This window comes from Cetorhinus maximus, chromosome 7 (genome assembly GCF_964194155.1).
Source record: "Cetorhinus maximus chromosome 7, sCetMax3.hap1.1, whole genome shotgun sequence".
In the NCBI taxonomy this organism is placed as follows: domain Eukaryota; kingdom Metazoa; phylum Chordata; class Chondrichthyes; order Lamniformes; family Cetorhinidae; genus Cetorhinus; species Cetorhinus maximus.
The window spans coordinates 83320598-83344846 of NC_135885.1; the positions used below are offsets into that span (position 1 = coordinate 83320598).

General features: G+C 45.4%; 1 protein-coding gene across 1 annotated transcript in view; it reads right to left on the bottom strand.

Annotated features, from left to right (window-relative positions):
* Positions 1 to 12494: 12494 nt before the first annotated feature.
* The window catches only part of mre11a (MRE11 homolog A, double strand break repair nuclease), a 117949-nt gene continuing 106194 nt past the window's right edge, over positions 12495 to 24249 (bottom strand). The window contains exon 20 of the mRNA XM_078545777.1: positions 12495 to 13345. Coding sequence (XP_078401903.1) covers positions 13292 to 13345 — 54 coding nt within the window. The 3' untranslated portion in view covers positions 12495 to 13291. The remainder of the gene's footprint in view (positions 13346 to 24249) is intronic.

The window sequence follows — 24249 nt, forward strand, 5'->3', positions numbered from 1 at the left end:
TGGCTGCAACTGTGGCCTTGTAGCAAAAGTGGCTCAGGGTGGTGGGGAGGGGCTTATATAAAGGAGGCCTTGCTAAACACCAGCGTACTGCTAGGAGGCCATCTACAGGAACCTGTCAGGGTTTGGCCACAACATGGGGCGGGTCCACTGCCAGTATGATCCAGCGGCATGCCCAAACTGGCCCCATGCAGCCAGTTAACTGCCATTATTGGCTACCCGCTGCTGCTGGGTTGGTAGCTGCTTCTGTTGCTCACCAACCTCCAATAAGATTGATCAGCGACAGGAACGCATCAAGTGGGCACCCTGAGGCACTACCCTGCAAATTTCACCACCCTGTCCCACACCCACCTTCATGCAGCTGATAAGATCCCACTCCTAGCATGGGAGGGAATGCAGTTTAGAGCAGGAAGGTGGATCAGGACTATCTGGTTACATAAATCACTTCAGTGAACACATGGTACATTAATAAATATAAATTGCATAAGTAAGCAACAAAAAGGATTAGGATTGAAGAAACAATCTGCAACATCTCTTACAGCATTGTCATCACCACAGCCTTGACTCTGTTTCTGCCCATGATAGCTAGCACACTCAAGGCTTGGGAGAGGGGGGCTGCACAAGATGCAAAACACTGGGGCCCATGCCCTTAGGGAGTCCCAGGCTCACTGCCAGAGCAACAACAATCATTGGCTGAGTAGCTTGTCAATCAGGATGGTGTACGCATCAGATTGGCTGCTTTGGTCACAGCCAGAACAGCAATCACTGGTTGTGTGGGACGCACCAAATTCCCCAGTTCCCGCTTTCTTGCTTGCCTCGTGTGAGGAGGAGAGTTCTGTTTGTTGGGCATAAGTGGTGGGTTTTGTTGCCATTGAGGTGGAGAACACAGCAGGTGCTTTCTTCAGAACTGGAGTGCAAGGTAAACAAAGTAAAGTGCCTGCCTATGTGTTCAGAAAATTGCAACCATGACCTTTAAAAAGCTGCAGGGCACCATGATTGCGCTGAGGCATCATGTAGCCTTCCCCCCTCACATGTTAAATCAACCTCCACACAATTTAAACTCTTTCCCACCACAGCCACTTTGAGGGCAGTGTGCCATAGCGCTGAGATTTCAGGTGTACATGAAGGATCTGACGGGGAGTCCCCTTCTCACCACCAGCCAAGCTACGTCTTGGTGCTTGTTTGAAAGTTCTGGTGAGGAAGCATTCTGCCAAATTACATTGACAGTCTGCTCAGGGAACCATCTGACAGGATCCACCATCTCCTTTTCCCACAAGGCCTGGAAGTTGGTACTTGTGGACCACTGTCTGATGGACTTGTAGTCAATGACATTTTTCATGTCTTAAAATCTTGATGCCCTTTCAGTGTTTGCTTCAGCCATGTTCTTACTTGCAATTCTTTCCCTGGCATCTTCAGCCAGAGTGCATCTCCCCTTTAAGAGGTGTTGGCTAGCTTTAAGTTATGCGGCATTATAAAGGTTCCTGAAAATCCAAGTGTACAATGTGTACCAGACTACCTTCATCCACCAAATTGTTGATGCTGATCAATTTGGAACATATCCTTGCTTTTGCAGCTGATTGATTGATATACAAAATTACATCACCTTTATTCCGATTTCTTACAGCTATTTGGAAACTTACGCAGGTTTCTTGGCCCAGGTTTTGCTGTGGTAATGACAGTGAAACTGTCAGCATCACCTTCATTACTCCCCTGAAACTGACAGCAACATGGGAGCCTGCACATGCTTGGAATAACATGAAAATCCGGTAGTCGCTGACTGTGAGTTTATGCTCCTCCATCAGGCGGGTGGTAGAGGTTCCGGCAGACAGCCATCTCCTCTGCAATCATGATTTGATGAGAACTTCCATTACCAAGCTGTTAGTCTCGGTGTAAAGACTGTTGAAAATATGTAACTGGGGTAATAATGGCATAATAACTTCAGAATGACTGCTAAACACGCTATTGGCGCTGAAAGACTAATTTTATATTTGTAGATTGTCAAATTTCTCCATAATAATACAAGATATTCATACTTTAAAAAAAACATTTTTTCCATTTTTCTTTTATTTTACTTTATTTATCTTTTATCTTAAGCCAATCACAATTATTTATTGCAATAATTGAAAATTTAAAGTGAAGGGTAAAAAGGGCTTTTAACTTCCTGATTTGCTGTGGGAATTACTTCAATGTGTTTAGCTGCAGACATCACTGCTGCTACATGCCAGGACATGCCCTGACTTGCCATTAGATTTAAACTACTGTCAGGAAAGGGAAAACTGCTACAGAGAATGCTAGATCTTTGTGGAAAGCCTTTTTTGAAGTCAGCGGCAAGTGCCCTTGCTTTGTTGCTGACTGCAAATTCTGGGTCATATATAGTTATTCACTCCATAATTGATGGAAAAGTTAGTCTGACAAAATGTCCACGACCTTTTTTAATATCAAAATAAGGTTTTAAACAAAAGCGTCACTATATATTGTTTTCCAACATTAAATATATCCACAGAATTATCCTCTGTCTAATTTTCTTCCAAATTAAGGTGCTTACATTTTACCGCAGAAAGAGACAGATAAACAGTAGAGGTACTTTCTGTTATTTTTACTTAAATACCAAATGATGAAATTATCTTGCCTTCTCATTTTGGCTTCATATATAGATAAGAGTTATCTAATTTAAATCAATGTGCAGTGAAAAAAAGTCTGAAGTTGCAAAATAATGGATTTTGTTTGGATAAAAAATTGAAACATAAGCCAATTATGAAATGTGGAACTTTTACCTAAGGCAACTTTTCATACTGCTAAGATTGTAATGTCTGAATCAGTTGGAAGGCTATTGTAAGCATTAGAGAAAGAAGAGAAAGTAAATGAAACAGTAGCAGTAAAAAAGAGAGAGACAAAGAGAAATACTCAAAGAGGGTGCGAGAGAATGAGACCCACATAATCTGAGCCACGGTGAGAAAGAGACAGACAGAAAATTAACAGGAATGTGAGACAGCAAAGGAGAACTGAGATTAAGGAATGTGAGACAGACAAAAAGTAAAAGAAGAAATAGAGGGAAAGAAATGATAAAGTGTGAGATGGAGCCAAAGATAGCAGGCCGAATTTTCCAACAGGCATCAGTTCCCTGATAAAAACAAAAAGCTAAAAGCTACTGCGGATGCTGGAAATCCAAAACAAAAACAGAATTACCTGGAAAAACTCAGCAGGTCTGGCAGCATCGGTGGAGAAGAAATCAGTTAACGTTTCGAGTCCTCATGACCCTTTGGCAGAACTGAGTATAGTTAGGAGAAAGGTGAAATATAAGCTGGTTTAAGGTGGGGGGGCGGGGGGAGAGAGAAGTTGAGGGTGGGGTGATTGTGGGGATAAGCAAGCAGTGATAGGAGCAGATAATCAAAAGATGTCACAGACAAAAGGATCAAAGAGGTGTTGAAGGTGGTGATATTATCTGAGAAAAGTGCTAATTAAGAATGGAAGGCAGGATACTCAAGGTACAGCTCTAGTGGGGGTGGGGTGGAAAGACTAACAAAGTTTTAGTTTTAGATTTAAAAATAATGGAAATAGGTGGGAAAAGAAGAATCTATATAAATTATTGAAAAAAAGGGAGGGGGGAGAAACGGGGTGGGGATGGGGGGAGGGGGAGTTTAAGATCTAAAGTTGTTGAATTCAATATTCAGCCCGGAAGGCTGTAAAGTGCCTAGTCGGAAGATGAGGTGCTGTTCCTCCAGTTTGCGTTGGGCTTCACTGGAACAATGCAGCAAGCCAAGGACAGACATGTGGGCAAGAGAACAGGGTGGAGTGTTAAAATGGCAAGCGACAGGGAGGTTTGGGTCTTTCTTACGGACAGACCGCAGGTGTTCTGCAAAGCGGTCGCCCAGTTTGCGTTTGTTCTCTCCAATGTAGAGGAGACCGCATTGGGAGCAACGAATGCAGTAGACTAAGTTAGGGGAAATGCAAGTGAAATGCTGCTTCACTTGAAAGGAGTGTTTGGGCCCTTCGACGGTGAGGAGAGAGGAAGTGAAGGGGCAGGTGTTGCATCTTCTGCGTGGGCATGGGGAGGTGCCATAGGTGGGGGTTGAGGAGTAGGGGGTGATGGAGGAGTGGACCAGGGTGTCCCGGAGGGAACGATCTCTACGGAATGCCGCCAGGGGGGGTGAAGGGAAGATGTGTTTGGTGGTGGCATCATGCTGGAGTTGGCGGAAATGGCGGAGGATGATCCTTTGAATGCGGAGGCTGGTGGGGTGATAAGTGAGGACAAGGGGGACCCTATCATGTTTCTGGGAAGGAGGAGAAGGCGTGAGGGCGGATGCGCGGGATATGGGCCGGACACGGTTGAGGGCCCTGTCAACGACCGTGGGTGGAAAACCTCGGTTAAGGAAGAAGGAGGACATGTCAGAGGAGCTGTTTTTGAAGGTAGCGTCATCAGAACAGATGCGACGGAGGCGAAGGAACTGAGAGAATGGGATGGAGTCCTTACAGGAAGCGGGGTGTGAGGAGCTGTAGTCGAGGTAGCTGTGGGAGTCGGTAGGCTTGTAATGGATATTGGTGGACAGTCTATCATCAGAAATTGAGACAGAGAGGTCAAGGAAGGGAAGAGAAGTGTCAGAGATGGACCATGTGAAAATGATGAAGGGGTGGAGATTGGAAGCAAAATTAATAAATAAATAAATAAATCGTCGTGACCTGGAAAAATTTATTAATTTTGCTTCCAATCTCCACCCCTTCATCATTTTCACATGGTCCATCTCTGACACTTCTCTTCCCTTCCTTGACCTCCCTGTCTCAATTTCTGATGATAGACTGTCCACCAATATCCATTACAAGCCTACTGACTCCCACAGCTACCTCAACTACAGCTCCTCACACCCTGCTTCCTGTAAGGACTCCATCCCATTCTCTCAGTTCCTTCGCCTCCGTCGCATCTGTTCTGATGACGCTACCTTCAAAAACAGCTCCTCTGATATGTCCTCCTTCTTCCTTAACCGAGATTTTCCACCCACGGTCATTGACAGGGTCCTCAACCGTGTCCGGCCCATATCCCGCGCATCCACCCTCACGCCTTCTCCTCCTTCCCAGAAACATGATAGGGTCCCCCTTGTCCTCACTTATCACCCCACCAGCCTCCGCATTCAAAGGATCATCCTCCGCCATTTCCGCCAACTCCAGCATGATGCCACCACCAAACACATCTTCCCTTCACCCCCCAGGCGGCATTCCGTAGGGATCGTTCCCTCCGGGACACCCTGGTCCACTCCTCCATCACCCCCTACTCCTCAACCCCCACCTATGGCACCTCCCCATGCCCACACAGAAGATGCAACACCTGCCCCTTCACTTCCTCTCTCCTCACCGTCCAAGGGCCCAAACACTCCTTTCAAGTGAAGCAGCATTTCACTTGCATTTCCCCTAACTTAGTCTACTGCATTCGTTGCTCCCAATGCGGTCTCCTCTACATTGGAGAGACCAAACGCAAACTGGGCGACCGCTTTGCAGAACACCTGCGGTCTGTCCGTAAGAAAGACCCAAACCTCCCTGTCGCTTGCCATTTTAACACTCCACCCTGTTCTCTTGCCCACATGTCTGTCCTTGGCTTGTTGCATTGTTCCAGTGAAGCCCAACGCAAACTGGAGGAACAGCACCTCATCTTCCGACTAGGCACTTTACAGCCTTCCGGGCTGAATATTGAATTCAACAACTTTAGATCTTAAACTCCCCCTCCCCCCATCCCCACCCCGTTTCCCCCCCCTCCCTTTTTTTCAATAATTTATATAGATTCTTCTTTTCCCACCTATTTCCATTATTTTTAAATCTAAAACTAAAACTTTGTTAGTCTTTCCACCCCACCCCCACTAGAGCTGTACCTTGAGTATCCTGCCTTCCATTCTTAATTAGCACTTTTCTCAGATAATATCACCACCTTCAACACCTCTTTGATCCTTTTGTCTGTGACATCTTTTGATTATCTGCTCCTATCACTGCTTGCTTATCCCCACAATCACCCCACCCTCAACTTCTCTCTCCCCCCGCCCCCCCACCTTAGACCAGCTTATATTTCACCTTTCTCCTAACTATACTCAGTTCTGCCGAAGGGTCATGAGGACTCGAAACGTTAACTGATTTCTTCTCCACCGATGCTGCCAGACCTGCTGAGTTTTTCCAGGTAATTCTGTTTTTGTATCAGTTCCCTGATATCAGGTCCATGTGGAGATGCCAAGCCAGCCCATGTTACCAGCACACATCAGCGCAACCTTCTGGGAGATCTCCTAACCTGCCACCTCGGCGCTCACTGTCCTTTTAAGGACAGTGGGAGGGTTCCCGATGCTGGTAGCTCAATCAGAGGGCCAGTAACAGTCAGTTCGACAGCCCAACAAGGGAAGTGGGCACAGCCGAGGAAGGCAAGCGAGCGTGTGGGCTCCTTGACATCAAGGCACCCTCAGTTACCTGCAAAAAAGCCATCAAATAAAGAGGCCCAAAGCCAGTAGGGGCATTGGGGTGAAAGTAAAACCCTTTTGCAAGAGGGGTGATGGGGACGGTTGTGGCCTTGAATCCTTGTGGCCCTATCATTGGGGCATGGAGACTCTGGCTCCGATGGCCACTGGGATTGCTGCTGGGAGGTTACTTCCAATGAACTGGTGGCCTCTGCAATTGGTGGACAGCCACTCCGATGGAGGGAACGTACCACTGCTGTTATAAAATGGCCTCAAGTGGGGCCATAATTGCTCTAATTGGCTGCCCATCCTTATGGAGTGGCCAGCCTACCCTGGTGCTAGCAGACTCCTAGGAAAGTCCTCTGGAGGCAGAAATGTGTTGGGGAGCCATCTGGACATAGCTTCCCCCTATTTTCTCTCCTGATCTAGATCCTGCCTCCAACCCCGTCTGCACAGGGCCAGGAAAATACAGTCCAGGGGAACAAAGATAGTGACAGAGAAAGAAGACAAGACATAAAATCACAAAAAATATGACAGAGTAAGGAAGAAACAGGAGAAAGAGAGGAACACAAAACAGATGCTTGTGTCCAATATGGTAGGTAGCGTGTGTTTGTATATACTGCAGCAGCTTCACGTCCTAACTGGAATGCAATCCAATTTCTATGTCAGAGAATAAGAGAGAGAAAATGAAAATAGAGGGTGGAATTTTCCATTCTGGAGACTAAGGGTAAAATTTTTCGCTTGGCAGGCAGGCACAGTTCTCTGCCTCAGGGAGATTATGTAGTACACTCGCGCACAAACAGCTACGTCACATGCGTCCGGCTCGCACTACCCTACCCCCCCCACCCCCGCCCGCACGGGCAGCATGCAGCGCTGCCCCTCGCATTTCACGCTGGGTGGGTCTTAATTGGCCCGCCAGCATGAAATTGCCTTCAGGGTCCAATTGCAGGCGGCGGTCGGCTTCCCAACTGCCCCCGCCAAGCCAGCACGCCAAGGGCAAAATTCTGCCCTAAGTGTGGTGGCGAGTGAGAAAGTTGGCGTGATTCCTGCTGGGTGGTGGGTCGGATTTATCCGCCTGATTTTCCACTTATCAGTTCATTAATTATGCATCAGTGAGGAACTCATTTGAGTCTCATGGTGGGGCGGGTAGGGATTTGTCCACCCTGCCGTTACCTCATGGGGTCAGAGGTCCTGGCATCATATTTAAAATGGCACCCACACAAACATTCACTCACTGTAGGTCAGGTGCTGTGTAAAGTTCTGCTTCACAATGGCGCCCAGACAAAACCGTCAGCTCAACAGTTCAGCAAGGCTGCCCTCGGGATTTTCCTCCAGGCTGGCCAGGAAAGGTGGGAAGTCCTCTTTCCTCAGGATGGGAGCAGGAGGCCCTCCTACCTGACCATGCTGACTTGGGAGGAGGTCGCCAGTGGCCAACAGGAAGGGACCACGCTACAGTGCAGGAAGAGGATGAATGATCAGACGTGCCCCACCGGCGTAAGTGAAACTTCTACTCACTCCAAACTCTCACTCTCATAAGGGCATCAGGCAGTCTAAGGGTTAGAGTCCATAGAGATGCACACACGACCAGCAGTTGGGACATCAGCACTGAATGTCTACCAGCCACTTTAAGCTCACCAACTCAAGCACAATCCTGCACAAGCAGCTTCTTAATCGCTCGTTGGGGAGGGCTCAGCACTGTTAGAATCATATCTCTCAAGGCAGAATTTTTCTTTTACAAAATGGAAGGACATGGCATTTTCTGTACGTGGATGCTAACCTGGGATTTTTTTTTAAAAAGGTCATAAGTTCACCTTGGAATTGTCAACAAGCAGGCCTCTTCCAAGAAACCACCTGATCTATATGGTACTTGAGAAGAAGTTGTTTGTTTGTGTTGAACTGTGAGCACTTTAATTAATGAAAGGCTGGGAGACAAAAAGGCAATCACATGGGAGGGAAAAAAAACTTAAGTTGTGAACCTGCTTGTTTTGAAGGCAGTCTTGTTGGAGAACAAGCTGAGAAAGGAAGGCTACCTTGACTGGTTCCTTCTCTCTACCTTGCCTAAGATTGTGTGTGGTTATCAACCTGTAGCCAGAGAACCATCATTTGAGTGTAACTAGTCTGTATTTGGACCTGCGAAGCTGGACCAGTTGGTAAGAACTTCCAGGCATCCACCAGGACCAGCACACGACAGCGTCGAGACCCTGTGGACTTTATCCTTTATTTTACAACTCCCATCCTCTAAAGCCCATCTCTGCAGAGAGACTTTATCTGTTTGTCCTTTATTTGATGGTATGTGTATCTGTGTGCTGCAGAATTCTTTAGGAAGAGATGAATAGCTATACTTCCCGATTACAATTGTGTTAACCAGTACTTGCAATTTGTTAAAAGAAGTTTTGTTTAAAAATAAATGAATCATTCTGAGTTTTGAAAGAAGCCCAAATCAGATCTTTTCTGGATACCAAAGGTATAGGTAAATAATTGGACATTTTGGTGAGAAAATTAAACATTTAAATTAATGGTACGACCTGTGGAGTAGTGGGGCTTGATAATTTGCCCACTCCTCCCATCCCGGTCGTAACAGCACACACAACTGGCATACATGCTTCTGAAATGCTTTTTCATCCATAGTGCTCAGTCAATCCATCTGTCTTTATAAAGGGGCAAGATCTCCCACAACAGATTGGAAAGCAAAGACCAAAGGCGGGACCAGAGGAGTCAATCACTAATAATCACATCCCTCTATTCCAGACACCAGCAAGAAAAGGCAGAGGAAGACCACGAACAAACACCTCAGCCCCAGTCCCCAGAGCACCTCAGATGAGGAGGCAGAGGATCCATCAGATTAAGATCCATCACTGCATTCACCTGCACCCTCCACTAGTGCAGATACATGCACCTCGGTGGGTCCTAGCGCTAGAGTAGTTTGGGTTCACAATCTGGTGATCATCTCACCAACAGCAGGCGGAGGCAGTAGCAGCTGAGGTCTCTGACACTCAGAGGACTGCTTGTGTCCAGGCCACTGCTGAGTTCAAGTCCAGTGATCAGCCTCTGCAATTAGCCCTGAGAGAAATGTTAGAGATGCAGAGACAGGCAGGGGAACATCAGGCAGAGTTGTCAGAGGCTGTCACCAGACTGGAAGGAAGGACGGAGGTGTACGTCCACGCTCTGTCTGATGTCGTGGTTCTGACATGCGAGTGCACCTAAGCCACCACGGGAAGAGTGGCGGGCGACTTGGAGACCCAGGTCCAGCAATTTCTGCCAGATTTCCAATCGGGCATGCACTTCATCGCTCTAGCCATGGATGCTCTTCAGCAGTGGTTAGGAAAGAAGGGGACATGGTACCTCAAACTGTCTCCAGGTGTCCCTTCTCCTCAAGGAGTCAGGGAGGGGCCCTCAGGCACCCAAAGGGAGTGCCAGCCAGACAACCTGGGGGCATCCACTCAGGGCATTCCAAAGGTGTCTTACCACTCCAAATCCCCTCTGCCTGTGACCCCATCTTCAGCAGGTCAGGCCAAGGTGAGTGTACCTGCCCTGGAGCAGGAGACCCTTAGCAAGCTGGGGCCCTCCAGGCCTCCCAAAGTCATCTCAGACAACAGGGCAGAGCAGTAAGCAGGCTGCCTCCACCTTTGCTGCAGATATTGCGGCTGCATCTAGATGTGGCGGTAGGATTAGAAAAATTAAGACGTTTTGAGTGCACAGTGATGGCACAGGTGTTAATTCAGTCTATATAATCTGCAAAATTGTAAATATATTTCACACTTATCCCTCTCCAAGTCGCAGGTATTGAATGGCTAACCAATGTGATGCAAGGTCCCGCAGCCATTCAAGGGTAAAAATGAACCCGCCCAAGTATCTCCCATCTGGTTCCTCAGTTCCATGAAATCTCACTCATTCAATAAGCTTGACACCGTCCAGGACAAAGCAGCCCGCTTGATTGGCATCACATCCACAAACATTCACTCCCTCCACCACCACCAACACAGTAGCAGCAGTGTGTACCATCTATAAGATGCACTTCAGGGATTCATCAAGGCTCTTTAGACAGCACCTTCCAAACCCACGACCACTACCATCTAGAAAGGCAAAGGCAGCAGATAATTGGGAACGCCACCACCTGGAAGTTCCCCAAGTCACTCACCATCCTGACTTGGAAATATATCGCCGTTCCTTGACTGTTGCTGGGTCAAAATCCTGGATCTCCCTCCCTAACAGCACTCTGGATGTCCCTGCACCACATGGAATGCAATGGTTCAAGAAGGCAGCTCACCATCGCCTTCTCAAGGGCAACTTGGGATGGGCAATAAATGCTGGCCCAGACAGCGAAGCCCACATCCCATGAATGAATTTTTAAAAATCTCATCACAGTCAATCACATTTAGTTTCACATCAACAACATGAACAAATCCATAGATAAAAGCAAAAAACTGCTGATGCTGGAAATCCAAAACAAAAACAAGAATGGCCCTTCAACAGAACAGTTCTGTTGAAGGGTCATTTGGACTTGAAACGTTAGCTGTGTCCCTCTCCGCAGATGCTGCCAGACCTGCTGAGTTTTTTCATGAACAAATCCACTTCTTATGCAAATGATGGCTGGACAATGCACATGTAACCCTTGCATCTCAGGCAGACATTATTTGGCCTCATGAGAATTGGTCATCAAGGTTAGTAATTACCCTGATGCTGTCACACTGAAGTCTAGTTTGTAGATGTTACAAGTATTTGTCGTGACCAATTGCCCAGAGAAGCCTTCCCCTGCCCAAGAGCAGGGCCAAAACATACGTGTCATGCAGAGCCTTCTAACGTGACCCGTTCAGCCCCAGGACAGTTTCTTCAATATGCCCCCAACAGTGTTACCTCAGCCCTAGGGCAGGCTCTGACTCTTCCTTGGGCAGTCTTATAACTCCTGCAGTCTTTCACTAGTCCACACTGTTCTTTAGTCCACCTCCTAGTTGTGCCTGTCTCCCACCCTCCAGTCCCTTCACCCCCAGTTCTACTTCTATCTTCCCCTCCCAAGTTCTATACACACTTCCCCTAGTCCTGCCTCCATCTCCTCGTTGGTCTTGCCAAACATGCCCAGCCTTGGCACAGCTTGTGATATCTATATTAGGGCCAGGATCTTTAGGTCGGCGAGCAGGGGGGCAGGACCCACTCGCCGACGGGTAAAATGATGCGGGATGACATTGGGAGGAACTCCCGATATCACCCCGCGTCATTTCAATTTTCAGGTCGGTGGGGGTGCAGCCGAATCAGCTGTGCACCTGCCAACGGCCAATTGAGGCCATTTAAAAAGTAATTGAGATACTTGATGGACCCGGGAGCCCTGGCCAGCTTCAGAAAAAGCATGAAGCCTCATCCATGGGCAGAATGAGGTTTCATGAGGGTTTTAAAAATTTTAATAAATGTGTGCTTGAAAGTGATGGACATGTCCCAACTCATGTGTCACATGAGGGGACATGTCAGGGAAATTTTATTTTTGCCCCTTCACCATTTTTAAATTTGGCGCTGATCTCCCTGAGGGAGCACTTAGCCTCAGTTTCCCCATAACTCTTGATTCCCTTACTGATTAGAAATCTATCTCAGCCTTGGATATACTTAACGACCCATCCTCTACAGTAAAGAATTCCACAGATTGACTACCCTCTGAGAGAAGAGATTCCTCCTTATCTCTGTCTTAAATGGGCGACCCCTTACTCTGAGATTATGCCCTTTGGTCCTAGACTTTCCCAAAAGGGGAAACAACCTCTCGGCATCTACCCTGTCAAGCCCCCTAAGAATCTTATATGTTTCAGTAAGGTCACCTCTCATTCTGTGTTAACTCCTTGTATAATTAACAAGTTATTTGCCATGAAGTGGGAGGACAATAATGCAATAAATGTAGAAATATGGTGTAATTTCATGAAGTCAGGTGTAGATTGACAGCACTGCTTGCAGTTCTCTATATGACTAAGTGCAGAACTCAACAACGTGTAGTACTTCAATACAGCAGTAACACTCGGGCTAGGCTCAAGTGACATCACATGCATTGACCAGGTGGCAGTGTCAATATTCACTCTATTCACTAAGCTGCAACAAGTCTTTCAGAAAATATATTTATAAACACGGTGCTTTTAAGTATGAAACTATTGTGGTTGAGAATTTTTACATAAAGATAATTACACTGTTCCTTCTGAACAAAATACAATCTTAAACATTAGCTTAGTCATATACAGAAGCATTTCTAATGTATATCCAAACTGATTTTCAACAGATTAAGTTAAACACAAATACCCTGCTCTATTTAATATTGAGTATTTTCTTCAATAGTCTCGTTACTGAAAATTGCTAAGCTCCAGGACTAGTAACTACAAAGTATTAAGCTAAACTGATACATGCTTATGAATATCTCACATACTTAAAAGCGATGCCCATATTTTTAACCAATGGGATCTAGATTTGTGCATGCATTATATATGGCACTGAGAAAGACAGGTCTAAAATACATGTACCTAAATCTCAAGTCAATTTTTTATTGCAGCAACATTTTAAATGAGGGCAATACTTTTTTGACTCCTTGCAGATTCAAGGATATCTGACAAGACTATTCTATGGGTTAAAAATATTTCAAGGCAGCTGGAGTAACAGTTTTAGAAGTATCATGGAGCACTTTTATAAAAATATGATTCACATTGAATATAGATTATTAAAATGGGAAACAGTATTGTACATATAGAAGTATTCACATCCACCTTTGACACAGCTTCCACATACAATGAACAAATGTTTCAGCTAGGACATTTTTTTATTTCTATAGTTGGATAACTGTTGTTGCAACAAAATTGAAACTGATAATCTGTTGAATTTAAAACATCAGCACATTATAGGAGCTTGACAAGTTATCTTCTGTTTCTTCTGAAGGGTGCAGAGCTTTTGAAGGGGTCAAAGTCATCCTGAGAACAAATATATAGCATTGATACAATTAGAACAAATCTCTCACAAAGTTGGATAAGCAAAATGTTAGATCAGTTGACACCATATCATCAATAAGGGTATGGTATCTAGGGATTAAAATCAAATGAGATTGTATCACATTTCTTAAATACCTGCATTTTAAACAGGCAATTAACCTTTAAACATATGCACTGCACATTGTCAAAAAGACATAGGTACATTAACGTGCAACATTAATGCTTACATTATTTTCAAAGCACAATGTTTTATTCCTGTGTGGTAAGTGAGGAAAAGACAATTGTATTGAGGTGCATAAATATTCTTCTGGTAAAACTGCAGTATTGGTTAACTCAGTTTGCCATTAGTGAATTAACTGCAGGTGCAATTATCCAAAAAGTCAGAACTTGTATAACCAATTAAAGGGTATAACACAGCAAAATGTATAATATGCATAAATCATTTCAATAAGATGTTGGTTAGTTTCAACAACTTTTAATTATAATAGATTCAATGGACTGAAATTAATTGAATTAATTCATGACTGAGTGCTATCTTTTTTTTAAATGTGGCTTCAAACAGTTGTTCATTTTATAGCTACTTGGCAGAACTCTCAAAATTCACAAACTATAACTATTTGCATTTATATAGCACAGTTTATTGTACAAAAATGTTCCAAGGCTTTCGGAGGAGTGGAAAACAAATGCCAGGCTAAACGAGGCTAGATTAGAATGGATGCCCAAAGGTTTAGTCTAAGAGTGGTTTTGAAGGTAGTGCCTTTTACATTCCAAGGACTTCTCAAAACACTTCACAGCAAATGAAGTAGTTTTCAAGTGCAGTCACTTATGTGGCAGCCATTTTCACACACCAAGGTCCCACAAACAGCATTGAGATAAATAATCAGACCACTGATTTGTCTTTTTTTTAAAAAAATGTTGGTTGAGGAATAAATATTTGCCACAACACCAAAAGAAATCCCTCTGTTCTGCTTTGAATGGTACCACGGGATTATTTACCTCCATCTGAAGCAGTAAACAGGGTTTCTATTGAATGCCTCAACCAAAAGGTGGCATCACTGATAATGCGTCACCCCCTTAGTGCTAGACTGGAAGGTCAACTTAGATTATTTGTCCAGTTCTCTGGAGTTGGGCTAGAAATCAATGGAAAGGAAAATCAGGCAGGGTGTACATTGGGTCAATGTCTGTTTCCAGCCCTTCCAAAAAGTGTAAATTATCCAACATTTCCTAAGTACTTCACTCAAGTAGTGCTGCCTTGGGGGCTTTCTTCACCCTGGCCAGGTAGCAGGAAAGGGGCGTACAGAGAATCACCCATCTCCTTGAGCAGGGCTTCCAACTCAGCAGAAAACCTTAGTGCCTGGTTAAGGCAATTTTTATGTTCCCCTCTTGTCTGCATCCAGTGTGCACCTCCCTTTTAAAAAGTGTCGACTGCCTAAAGTGGAGTTTGTTTCCTTCCAGCCCACAGGCAGGCTTGTAGCCGATGAATAGTGTGCCTCATTCTGGCTTCATGGCTGTATTACTGAAGACCAGGACCAATTTCCGAGTTCACTCGGACCATATTAATGGGCACATGCAATATATAGCCTGCTCCCTGTGCAGCCATTTTCAGGTGCAACTGACTTTTAGGTCAAAGTGTTAGTGAGTGTCAGATGCTGAATGGAGGGGTATTTAGAATCCACAGCCTATGGAACCCAGCAACATCAACACTATGGAGTTTTAGACTGGAAAAAGTGAATATGTTCGAGGGGTTACTTTGATCCGCACCGCTTGTGGGTGCAGTTTCCAGATTGTAGTATGGGATCATTAAACAACCCAAATGTATACAAAGACATTTCTTTCATTTTGTCAGAAAGCAAACTGTTTTTCCATCTTATTCCCAGAAATGTTATTATTAATTCATTATAGATGCCCATTTCTATATTACATGCTTTAAATGTAAGGGGAGTAACAAATTATTGGACCTTCCCATTATATTCAGCGTCTTTAGTTCTCCTGGCCCCAGAGACAAGAGATAGCTGGTGATGAGTGATCACATTTGTTTCCTTCTCCTGCAAATTAGAAACTAATGAAAATTTCACATACATTTTCTGGTACATTCAATGCCTCAAAAACACACACACATATAAACTTAATTGATGTTTAGTTCCAAACAACAATTATAGAGGTTTCTCATAAGGCACTTAGTTGTTTGCACTGTGCCAAATTAAATCGGTCAACATTACACTTAATCGCACTTTAGACTCAAACAGTTGATTCCTCCTACAAGATCAAACGTTTTCCTAGGCCAATTGGTTTCAAATATAGTAGATAGATAGAACAACTGTGATATAAAAGTATGGCCACAGCAGCTTATTTTACATACACAACTTGTAATCCATTGGAAAAGTACAACTACTGTGATCTGCTTTTAAAGGACTAATAACAAGGCAGAACAGTGCAAGTCACAGATAGCATCTATCCTGCAAATGTCAGTCATAGCTAAAATTAGCATTAAGTCATAATTGTTAAGCTGCAGCTACTCTCTAGTAACAGGATAAGATGAGTCACTTATCTCATTGCATATTCACATACTGGAGATAAATTCATGCCAAACTACACTGTTCCTATGTTACACTTGATGACATTTAAAATGTTGCTAGGGGCACAGAAACTGAAATGTACAATCAAAATTAATTCCACATTTGTCTTTGCTAATCTTATCCTTTTTATATACCTATAAAAGTTTTTACAGTCCATTTTAAGTTTCTCGTTAATTTACCATCATATTCTATTTTCTCTTTCTTTCTCAGTTTCTTGGCCCTCCTTTGCTGAATTCTAAGATTCCACCAATTCTCAGGCTTACTATTTTTTTGGCAACTTTATAAGCCTCTTTCTTTGATCTAATACAATCTTTAACTTCTCTTGTTAACCATGGTTGGATCACTATTCCTGATGGGCTTTTTTGCCTCAAAGGAATGTAAATTTGTTGTAACCCAGGTATTAATTGCTTGTCTACATTATACCTTTTAATGTAGTTTTCCAATCTACCACAGACAACTTGCTCCTCATACCTTCATTGTTTCCTTTGTTTAGATTTAAGACTCCAGTTTCAGGTGAACTACATCACTTTCAAACTTAATGTAAAACTCAATCATATTATGGTCACTTTTTTTTATTATTCATTCATGGGATGTGGGCGTCGCTGGCTCAGCCAGCATTTATTGCTCATTCCTAATTGCCCTTGTTAAGAGTCAACCACATTGCTGTGGGTCTGGAGTCACATGTAGGCCAGACCAGGTAAGGATGGCAGGTTTCCTTCCCTAAAGGACATTAGTGAATCAGATGAGTTTTTACAACATTCGTGAATCAGATGGGTTTTTACAACTATTGGCAATGGTTTCATGGTCATCATCAGACTTTTAATTCCAGATTTTCATCGAATTCAAATTTCACCTGCCGTGGTGGATTGCCCAGAGCATAATACCCTTAATCTTTGGAATACAAGTCCAGTGACAATACCACTATGCCACCACCTCCCTGTAGTCTTCCCTAAAGGTTCCGTTACAGTGAGATTATTAATTAGCCCTTTCTAAAATCTAAGATCTAAAATAGCCCATTTTTTTAGTTGATTTCTCAACATACTGTTCTAGAAAATCATCTTGTATACTCTCCAGGAATTCGTCGTCCACAGTAGAAGTGCTAATCAGAATGACTCAGTCTGTAGATTGAAGTTGATTTCTGTATTACCCTTGTTACATGTATCTCTAATTTCCTGATTGACACTGTGCTCTATATTACGACTCCTGTTTGGTGGGATATAAACAACAACTACCAATGATTGCTGCCCCTTGCTGGTTCTTAGCTCCACCCAAACTGATTCTACATCTTCAACTTCCTCTCTTACTAATGTTCTGATCCCATCCTTTATTAACAGCGTGACCCCCACCTCCTATTTTTATTTTTTGCAATCGGTCCCTTCCTGCCATATCAATGATCTTATTACTACGTTGCTCCCTTGCCTGGTCCTCTCTCTTTAATTTAGCACATCTTCCCTCACCTGATCACTCGCCCCCACTATTTAGTTTAAAGCCCTCTCTACCACCCTGGTCATACGACTCACCAGAACACTGGTGCCAGATGGTTCAGGTGAAGACTGTTCCAACGGTACAGCTTCCACTTTCTACAGTACTGCCAGTGCCCCAAGAATCAAAACACATTTCTCCCACAACAATCTTTGAGCCATGTATTTAATTCTCTAACCTTATTTACCCTATTCCAACTTGCTCATGGTTCAGGTAATAATAGAGATCATTACCTTTGAGGTTTGTTTTTTTAATTTTGCCCCTACCTGCTCATATTCTCTAAGCAGAACCTCTTTTCTTGTCCTACCTATGCCATTGCAGATGCTGTAAAATGTGGATTAGTGTGAAATTATCCACTTTGGTAGGAAAAGCAGAATGGCAGAGTATTATTTAAATGGTGATAGATTGGGAAATGTTGATGTACAAAGGGACCTAGGTGTCCTTGTACACCAATCACTGAAAGCAAGCATGCAGATATAGCAAACAGTTAAGGCAAATGGTATGTTGGCCTTCATTCCAAGAGGATTTGAGTACAGGAGCAAAGATGTCTTACTGCAGCTATACAGGGCTTTGGTGAGACCACACCTGGAGTATTGTGTGCAGTTTTGGTCTCCTTACCTAAGAAAGGATATACTATAGAGGGAGTACAGCGAAGGTTCACCAGACTGATTCCTGGGATGGCAGGATTGTCATATGAGAAGATATTGGGCCGACTAAGCCAGTATTCACTGGAGTTTAGAAGAATGAGAGGAGATCTCATTGAAACGTATAAAATTCCGACAGGGCTGGGCAGACTTGATGCAAAGGTGATGTTTCCATTGGCTGGGGGATCTAGAACAAGAGGTCCCAATCTCAGGATACAGGGTAGGCCATTTAGGACTGAGATGAGGAGAAACTTCTTCACTCAGAGGGTGGTGAACCTGTGGAACTCTCTGCCCCAGAAGGCTGTGGAGGCCAAGTCACTGAATATATTTAAGAAGGAAATAGATAGATTTCTAGATTCTAAAGGCGTCAAGAGGAATGGGGGAGAGCGGGAGTATGGCGTTGAGATAGAAGATCAGCCATGATCATGTTGAATGGTGGAGCAAGCTCAAATGGCCGAATGACCTACTCCTGCTTCTATTTTTTCTATATTTACATTGCACTTTCTGATCCGCAACAGGCAGTGGCAGGGACTTCCCAGGTCCCCGGCACTCAGAGGACTATTGGAGGCCAGAACGTGGCTGAATCCGAGTCAGATGACGAGCCTCTGGACTCGGCCATGTCACAGTTGCTGGAGCTGCAAAGGAAAGCTTGGGAACATCAGGAAGGGATGTCTGCTGCACTCCTCAGATTGGAAGGCCTGATGGAGGAGTCCATCCACCTTCAGGCTGAGGTGTTAGCATCAGTATGCCAACACACTGAGGTCAACACTGGTAGGATGGCGGCCGCCAAGGTGACCTTGGTCCAGGACTTCACTCCTGCACTACTGCATAGGCTGAACTCCATCGCTGATGCCATAGTTGGCCTCCAACAGTGTGTATGTGAGAGGGGTGCAGGGCAGCTCGATCTCACACCCGCTACCCCTTCTCCTCAAGGGGTCAGCCAGGGGCCCTCGGGCATCCATAGGGAAGAGGATCAGCAAGTGTATCCCTGCGACAATCAATCCAGCTGACTCCGGGAGTGTCCGGCCCTTCCTAATCCCCTCTTCCTGTGACCTCAGCAGCTCCAGCTCCACAGGTCAAGGAGGATGCCACTCCCACAAAGCAGGACCCCAAAGTAAGGCCAGGGCCCTCCAGGTCTTGGCTCTCCAGAGGGCACCCACCAAGGTCACCACAGACAGGGGGTAGCAGTCAACAGGCTGCCTCCACCTCTGCTATGAATATCCAGGGAGCACCAAGATGTAGTGGCAGGGTTAGGAAGGTTAAGAAGTTGTAACTCTTTCGAGTTATCAACAGATCTCATGTAAACTCTTTCGAGTACATTCACAGTTCTTGGTTTCCGGGAGTGGGACATGAACCCACAACCCTCTGATTCAAAGGCGAGGGTGCTATGAACTGAGCCACAGCTGACACCTCTTAAGAAGTTGTAACTCTTTCGAGTTATCAACAGATCGCATGTAACTCTTTCGAGTACATTCACAGTTCTTGGTTTCCGGGAGTGGGACATGAACCCACAACCCTCTGATTCAAAGGCGAGGGTGCTATGAACTGAGCCACAGCTGACACCTCTTAAGAAGTTGTAACTCTTTCGAGTTATCAACAGATCGCATGTAACTCTTTCGAGTACATTCACAGTTCTTGGTTTCCGGGAGTGGGACATGAACCCACAACCTTCTGATTCAAAGGCAAGGGTGCTATGAACTGAGCCACAGCTGACACCTCAAGTTCATGCTGTAACTCTTTCGAGTTATCAACAGTCACAGATTGTAACTCTTTCGAGTACATTCACAGTTCTTGGTTTCCGGGAGTGGGACATGAACCCACAACCTTCTGATTCAAAGGCGAGGGTGCTATGAACTGAGCCACAGCTGACACCTCTTAAGAAGTTGTAACTCTTTCGAGTACATTCACAGTTCTTGGTTTCCAGGAGTGGGACATGAGCCCACAACCTTCTGATTCAAAGGCGAGGGTGCTACGAACTGAGCCACAGCTGACACCTCAAGTTCATGCTGTAACTCTTTCGAGTTATCAACAGTCACAGATTGTAACTCTTTCGAGTACATTCACAGTTCTTGGTTTCCTGGAGTGGGACATGAACCCACAACCTTCTGACTCAAAGGTGAGGGTGCTATGAACTGAGCCACAGCTGACACCTCTTAAGAAGTTGTAGTTGCACAGCCTTAACTTGGGAGTTAATCACTTGTGCATAATGTTCACTACTGTAAATAAACTCCCAAAAATGTCTACCTGCCTATGGCTCCTTGATCTGATGAGCAGAGTTCGTGTCACTCAGATGTGAAACCTTTCTGCACAAGTGTCTCAGTCCAGGGCCTTTTCCCTGTGCTTTGTGCAGCCTTCAGACCAAAGCAATGGTCTGACCTCATGATCCTTGGGCACATCAGTGATACCTGCTTGTCATTGCTGCCAGAATGTCGTGAGCAGGCATCACAGAGTTCCGTCATTCTCTCAGTGTGCTCTCAGCACCATTTAGGTGGGGGAGTCTCCACTGTCCTCACTGCATGTCGTCATCATCCTCCCGCAATCGAGCAAGTATTAGGGCCGCCACTGCATCTCCATGACAGGAGCATTATCACAGAGGGTATGTGCGCTGCCATAAGCCAGACTGGAGTCAACCGTTCATAGATGCAATGTGAGGATCCATGGTGTCTCCTCACTGCACGTCGTCATCATCCTCCACAAACTTAGCAGCTATGAGGACTTCCTGAGCATGCTTGCCTCATCTGGCCAGCATGAGTGTCTCATCATTGTCATCGTTGCCTTCGAGGGCCTGCTCATCCTCGTCATCGTCGATGTCCTCCTCATTGGAGGAGACCACCAGCTTCTGCATCTCCTCCTGAGCCAGCTCGTCTCCCCGTTATAACCTGGGGCTGCAAAGGATGATGCGCGACACCCTCTGTGGACTATATTGCAGGGCTCCACCAGACTGGTTCAGGCACTGGAACCTCATTTTCAGCATCTCAATGGTTTGCTCCACCAAGTTGCGAGTTGCAGCTTGAGCCTCATTATACCTTCTCTCTGCTGCAGTCTGAGGCCGCTGCATGGGTGTCATCAGCCATGTCCTCTGTGGGTAGCCCTTGTCCCCTAAGAGCCAACCCAGAAGCCTCTATGGACCTTGTAAGACGTCAGGGATCTGTGACCGACTTAGATTGTAGGAGTTGTGGACACTCCCTGGAAACTGCGCACAGACCGGCGGCATGCGTTTGCGGTGGTCGCACACCAGCTGCACATTCAGCGAATGGAAGCCCTTGCGGTTGACATAATTGACCCCTGTTGCAACAGAGATCTGAGTGCCACATGAGTGCAGTCGATGACACCCTGCGCCTGTGGGAAACCAGAGATCTGGGCAAATCCAATCGCTCTTGCATCCTGGCTCTCTTGGCCCTTAGCGAAATGCACAAAGTTGTATGGCCTCGCAAAGATGGCATCTGTGACCTCATGGATGCATTTGTGTGGAGGCTTGTGAGATCCCACAGAGGTCACCTGTGGAGCCCTGAAAGGAGCCACTGGCGTAGAAATTGAGCGCTGCGGTCACTTTCACAGCCACTGGCAGTGAATGCCCTCCATGTTCCCGTGGCGCCAAATCCTGCAGTAGCTGGCAGGTGTGACCAACCAGTTGCCTGGACATGCACAATCTTTGGCAGCAATGGTTGTCGGTTATCTGCAGGAATGAAAGGCAACGTCTATAGACCCTGGGTCTAGCTCGAGGCCGACCGACGGCTTACTGTGGCTCTTCAGCAGTGTGCGCAGGAGCCCCAGCTGCCCCTTCTTCCTGAGGGTGCTGTTCCTCTCTCTGCCCAGCCAGGGCCTCCATCGCTCTCTTCTCCGTTATCTCCGCTCTCTGTATTTCACAGAAGTTTACCAGGCTCCATGCTCCTGATGCATAGGATGAAAGAGAGAGACGTGTGGGTTAGCTTGGTTATACCAAGAACCCCTCGATTAAGTCTGAAGGCCCCTTAATGCATACTGGAGCGTGCTGCACCACTTGGATGGCCAGAGTTCAATGCGCTGCATGGCTGCCTGAAACCCCAACCCTCTCCGCCCCACTCAACCTGACTGATTGACGGCAGCCTTGACCATTGGACTGCATGCTGTGCTCTCAGCTCAGGTGCCTCCAATGCGCCTCAACCTTGAAGTCCAACAGGCAACCCGGACAGGAGCTGTGCAACGTTACTGTGCACTCACCTCCAAGTTCCCCTCAAAGTGCAGTCCGCCATGTGCACGCATTATATATGCTGTTGTGAAACACATTGGCATAATTGGCCAGACGATCCAGCGTGGGGGGGATGATTCCAGCGGGCTGGCCTTATAATGATATGCAGATGTATTACAGTGAGGTTTCCAACATCTGATGGTGGGAAACGTGGCCCGTCATTGACAGGCTAGGCTGATGATCGCAAATTGGTTGCACAATGTCGTGAAACTGATTTCTGGCCTTCTCGCACACTCGACACCAGCGTGTACGGAAAATTCCATGCCCTGCCTCTCCCAGCTCTATCTCCTCCCGTTAGTTTCCCTCCCTCCCACTCTTGCTGCTCCTCCAGAGGCAAAATCTATGATTGGAGGAGCAGCAAGGGCGAGAGGAAGGGACCTGTGATTGCAGGGGCTGGAGCAATGAGCATGGAAGAGACAGGATAATTAAAACCAAACAAAAACATTTCTGTTAATTGAAGTCAGAGAGAAAGTGATGGAAACAATTTTCTTCAGAGCAGAGCCTCAGAACTTAGTAGTCAATGGATAGTTGACACTTTATTCCCCTCCCTCTGGGAATTAAAAAAATAATACACAACTCTAAAAGCATTTATTAACAGGGAGATGGGGCTGCTTTTGGCAGCCTCTAGGGAGGATGCATTGAGGAAAGTCATTTTTAAAAAATAATTTATGGAAGTCCCCTCTCACTCCTCTCCCAGTTACAACAACCCTCCTACTTCAATATAAAATAAGTAGAAAAGAAGCGAACTGGGATCTCGGAACCGCCATTGGCGGATTCAGAGGGGAGAGAGAGGCCAAGATGCCGGCAGGTAAAGTGACTCCAGCTGTAAGAGAGGGAATGTGGTCCGGGGGGGGGGCGCGTGGGTGTGAGAGAGAGACAAAGAGAGAAGGGAAAGAGGGAGAGAGAGAGAGAGGGAGAGAGAGAGACACTGAGAAAGGAGAGGGGGGATTGGGGTGGAGGCGAAATGGAGGCCTCTCAGGGCAAGTGACAGAGGGAAACACTGCTCACTTTCACACTTAGAGCTTGTTTCATTTATTTATGTATATGATTTCCCATTTTTTTTAAAGAACATCTTTACTTTTCCTTCTAAAACCCTCTTCGTGGGCCTGGCTATCAAGTTTACAAACTGCTGCTGGAACAATAAAAGCCAAACAAGAAAAAAGTTATATCCTTTCCAATGGCTTTTTTCCTCTTTTATATTTGTCTAATAAATTATATTGGGAGTAAAATTTAAAGTAGTGAGATCTGGGGTAGAGGGAGAAAAAAAGATTGTGGGGGAAATACAACTTGTTTTGTTCACCTTAGGTTTTTCTTTAAATGCTTCTTTTATGGAAGTATCAGTCTGCACACAAGATTTTTTTAGTTGTTGCTGTGCGGTTTTTTTTTAAAGTTTTGACGTGTAGAAAAAGTTGAGAGTCCAGTTGATCCAGACCTGCCCGACCTTCCAGGCCTTGAGTTTGTTTCAATATCAGCCACTGGAGGGGGTCAATGGGGTGGAGGGTGGTGGTGCATGAAAGAATGAAGGAAAACTGTCTAATTGTTGTTGAACTCTTGCCACCTGCCCAGCACCGAGTCTTTTATTTCTTTAATATCCTTTAATGGAGGCATAGAACTTGTTTACAAATGACTGCTTTGAGAACAGTTTGTTTTCTAACTTAAAACTTTAGATCTGCTTTACCTTCAAGGAGCTCCTGAAAACCAAAAAAGATGGTGAGAAAATCTCAAAAAAAAGTCCTTGAGACAACACATTTTGGTCACTGTTAGAGTGGATAAGTTGCCTGATCTGGGTGGCTTGCATCCCAGGTTGCCAAGGGAAGTGGGGGTGGAGACAGGGAAGGGCTTGCCATAATCTTCCAATCTTCCCCAGGTATGGCAGAGGTGCCAGGGGATTAGAGAGTGGCAAATGTGGCACCTTTATTCAAGGGAGAGTGTAAGGACATTCTGAGTAACTACAGG